Source organism: Oryzias melastigma, unplaced genomic scaffold, assembly GCF_002922805.2.
Source record: "Oryzias melastigma strain HK-1 unplaced genomic scaffold, ASM292280v2 sc01341, whole genome shotgun sequence".
Taxonomy (NCBI): Eukaryota; Metazoa; Chordata; class Actinopteri; order Beloniformes; family Adrianichthyidae; genus Oryzias; species Oryzias melastigma.
This window is the reverse complement of record NW_023417925.1, coordinates 31312-35310: the sequence shown is the minus strand read 5'-3', so window position 1 is coordinate 35310 and position 3999 is coordinate 31312. Positions and strand designations below refer to the sequence as shown.

Here is a 3999-nt window from a genome sequence, read left to right as displayed (position 1 = left end):
TACAAGTTTCTTCTCGTAAATTTACGACTTTTAATCTTATAAATTTACAAGTTTCTTCTCGTAAATTTAAGTCTTTTAATCTTGTTAGTTTACAAGTTTTTTCCTCATAAATTTACAACTTTATATCTCACAGATTTTTTCCTGTAAATTTAAGTAAATTAACTTGTACCAATCTTGAAAATTTTCGTGAATTTACAAGATTAAAGTCAGATATAGCGTATGACTTTTAAAGTCATAAATACGCGACTTTATTCTCGTAATTTAGCAGTTACGATTTTTTTCTTGTAAATTTACGATATTTAAAGTCTTAATTTTAAAAACAAAATTTTCTTTATAAAGTGCTCTAATATTCCGCAGAGGGGCGGGGCTTCTTTGCTCTCCCATCCAGGCGGCAGAGCGAACATTTCTAAGCTGTGTCTGGATTTTTCTAAAGTAGAAGAAGACTAGTGGTTTCTATTGTATCAAAAATATGGTTTATAAGGGCGCCAAGATTCATCAGATTCTAGCAGAGGGGTGCGCAGCGTCTGACCATCCGAATGAGACGTCTGGCGGCGTTATTAATCCAACAGGTGTGTATGCTAGCGGTACACACGTGGAGCACGTGACTAAACTGTTGATTATCATAGAAAAGTACATAAATTTAAATACAGGAGGTGAATTGAATATAGATACAGGCACTGTAAAATAATGAACAATAAACAATTATTAACAGGCTGAACATTAATAATAATAAATTAAATGAAATAAAATGTAAAATGATTTAAAATCCAGCATTTTCTAGATGTTTTGTTCTTTGAAGTGAGGCGGCCATTTTAAATACTCTGCATATTAGTTCTTAACTAAAGTTTTGTTTACCTTTTCCTTAAAATATATATTATTATTGTAAAGACACATTCATATTAATGGTTGATTTAATTCTATTGTTGGAAAGGGTGTTAAATTAACATATTAAGTTGTAGAAGTTTTTTAAAGAAAATAAAAATATATATATGTTTCAAAAATAGTTAAATACCATAAATTCCCGAGGCAAAATAATGATTATTGCAATGTTTTTCACGTCTAGATCCATCGGTATCGTGAGTTACCCCGAGATTCCCAGAACCTACTCAGACTTTGAAGATAAAAGAAGGCCTAACAAAAACGACCTCACCTTCCCCGATCATGGACACCCCGATAGACATGCCCATGAACTTGCTCTTGGTCCACACGTGCGTGTTCACACACATCCTCTTCTCCTCGCACTCGGCGTAGAAGCCCGACACGGGGGGATGATGGGACACTTGCTCAGCCACGAAGCGCAGCAGGTACGGCTCCTCCGAGTTCCCCTGCGGGGGCTCCCCGGAGGCGTCCTCCCCCCGCGCCACCTTCCAGGAGCAGTGGAAGGTCTCGCCGATGATGGGGTTGTAGGGCTTCTTGGCAATGGCGCCCTTGCGGCCCTCGTGGAAGGAGGTGAGGTAGTACTCGACGAAGCGGACCATGCGGTCCTCGGGGCTGCCGCCGTCCGTGATGGCGATGAAGAGTTCCGGGTGGGACATGAAGTCGGCGTACATCTCCAGCAGGGAGCGCTTCTCCAGGATGAAAGTGGGGAGGACCACCTGCAGGAGCAGAGCGACAGAGATAAACCAGAAACCCGAGAGGATTGGGTGTCTCTCGGAGTTAGAAGTTTTTGTTTCACTTCACAAGGTCATCCAAACCTGGAGAACATTGATTCCAGATGTTTCAGATTTCTAATAATTAAGAGGAGCGGCAAAAATGAGGGAATTACTGCTAACAATTTTTTTTCTTTTTCTGAATCACATTTAGGTTTTTGTTCCAGATATTTTATTTTGAAGTTGTTTTTTTTTTTTTAACCAATAATACATTTTATTTTCTACTTGTCCAACTTAATTATATGTATTAGTGTTGGATGATAACATTTTTAAACAATATTTAATCATCTAACAAGCTATAAAAAGTAAATTGAATAAGACACCCAGAAAATTATTTTGAAAGACCACGTTTTTCCTTTTTAAAAATTTCCTTGTAATACATTTAATTTCAAAATTATCCATCTTTATGTGATTCATTTTGTATATTAATCTTTTGGAAAAAAATGTAAAACAATATTTAACCAAGCTATAAAAATAAAGTAATACACCAAAACATTTATTTTCAAAGACCAAATTTGTCCTGTTTTGGTACTACATTTTACTTTGAAATTATCCATCTTTATGTCATTAATTATGTATACTCATGTTTTTAACAACATTTTTAAAACAAGATTTAACCACCTAATAAGCAATAAAAATGAAATGTCTTAATACACCAAAACATTTATTTTAAAAGACCAAGTTTTTTCTTTTTTGTAATACATTTTATTTTGAAAATATGTATATTATTGTTTGTTGAAGTTTTGCAAAAAAATACAATTGCTTAAAAAGCTGTAAAAAGCAAAAAAAATACACTAAACTATTTAAAAAATTTCAATAAAATCAAACCGCTTTTGTAAAACTAAAGAAAAAAAATAATTTAATATACAAAATATTTTAAGAGTGACAAAAACAGCTTTTAAGGTATAATATATATATATATATATATATATAGTTATTGAAAAGGGAAAAAAATGAAATTTTAAAGTTTGAGTACGTTTTAGGTATTATGGTTTCAGCAGTTTTTTTAGGGCATCATTCCTCAAATTTGCAGGTAAATATAAACAAACAAAAAAATCCAATTTTTTGACAGAAAAAAAGGCAAAAACTAAATTAAATAAATTATACTTTTAAAGGAAACAAAATAGTTTTATTTTTTACCTGCCCATTTATTCCAGCCAAATAAAACTACAGATTACTGCTTCACAATGTAATCTGTAGTTTTACAGAAAAAACAATTTTGGTTTAAAAAAAAAAAAAAAGTTTTGTGAGTTTCTTTTTGGTTTTGGGATTTTAAGTTATAGATTTATTTTTTGGATTCTGGCCAAGAAATGATTATTTAACAATAAAAGTCATTTGGCTATTTAACAATATACAAATTTTGAGTTTTACTTTGAAAGGTTCAGATCTAAGAAAGAATAAATTAATATTGGTTAAAAAAAATGAGGGGAAAAACTCATTTGAATCAATAAATTTCTTGGGTTCACTTTTGGTTTTAGGATTTTAAGTTTTAGCAGCATTTTATTTTGGCGGTGCCTTTATCCATATTTTTTTGATAATTGCAAAAAACTATGGTATAGATTCTCAGTTTTACGACAGAAAAAAAAAACTTAACATTTAATTTAACAATGAATATGGATAATACTTTTATTTTTTGCCTATTGACAGAGTAAAGAAATGATGATTTCACAATAAAAGTCCCTTAGCTATTTAGCAATGTAGTATTTTTTTGTTTTACTTTGAAAAGCTCAGATCTAAGAGTTAGTAAAGTCCTTATAGTGAGAAAAAAATATAGAGGACAAAAACAGTTTAAATTAAAAAGTTTTAGGATTTAAAGTTTGCGCTGAATTTTAATTTGGCGGTGGCATTTAAGTTCCCCAGACATCAGAGCGGTGTAGCGGCTCTTCCTCGGGTGACTTTGGGAGTTTCTAACAGTCGCTCTCAAGGTTACACATGAATAAATGAGTGTTCCTCGGTGGCCACAAAGAAAGCCAGCTTTCTGGGGACGCTTTTGGCCGCGGGGAACTCGACCTACCCGCGTGAGGTCCATGCCCAGCTTCAGCTGCGACAGCAGGTGTAGGATGACGCTGCGCTCCTCCTCCACAGCCCCCAGGTCCTCCTCCTTGTCCGTGAAGGAGTCCTCCAGCTCATCGTCTGGATCGATCTCCTCCTGCTCCTGGAGGAGCCGAGAGGAAGTGGAAGTTATCAACCAGGTGGAAATATGACTTTACTGTTATTGAAAATTGTAGCATGATTTATCTACCCAAAAAAGGAAAAAAAACACCAAAAAAGGTATTTTATTTTGATGCTTATTGCCTTGATACGGAACCCCTAAAGGAACATAAAAAAAAAATGTAAAAAAAAAAAAATA

The 3999-nt window shown here is 33.7% G+C and overlaps 1 protein-coding gene across 1 annotated transcript in view; it reads right to left on the bottom strand.

Annotated features, from left to right (window-relative positions):
- Positions 1 to 1017: 1017 nt before the first annotated feature.
- The window catches only part of LOC112139139 (oxysterol-binding protein-related protein 11), a 4346-nt gene continuing 1364 nt past the window's right edge, over positions 1018 to 3999 (bottom strand). Inside the window, exons 2-3 of the mRNA XM_024261838.2 lie at positions 3664 to 3804; positions 1018 to 1595 (exon numbers count right to left, since the gene is read on the bottom strand). Of these exons, the coding sequence (XP_024117606.1) occupies positions 1107 to 1595; positions 3664 to 3804 (630 nt within the window). The 3' untranslated portion in view covers positions 1018 to 1106. The remainder of the gene's footprint in view (positions 1596 to 3663; positions 3805 to 3999) is intronic.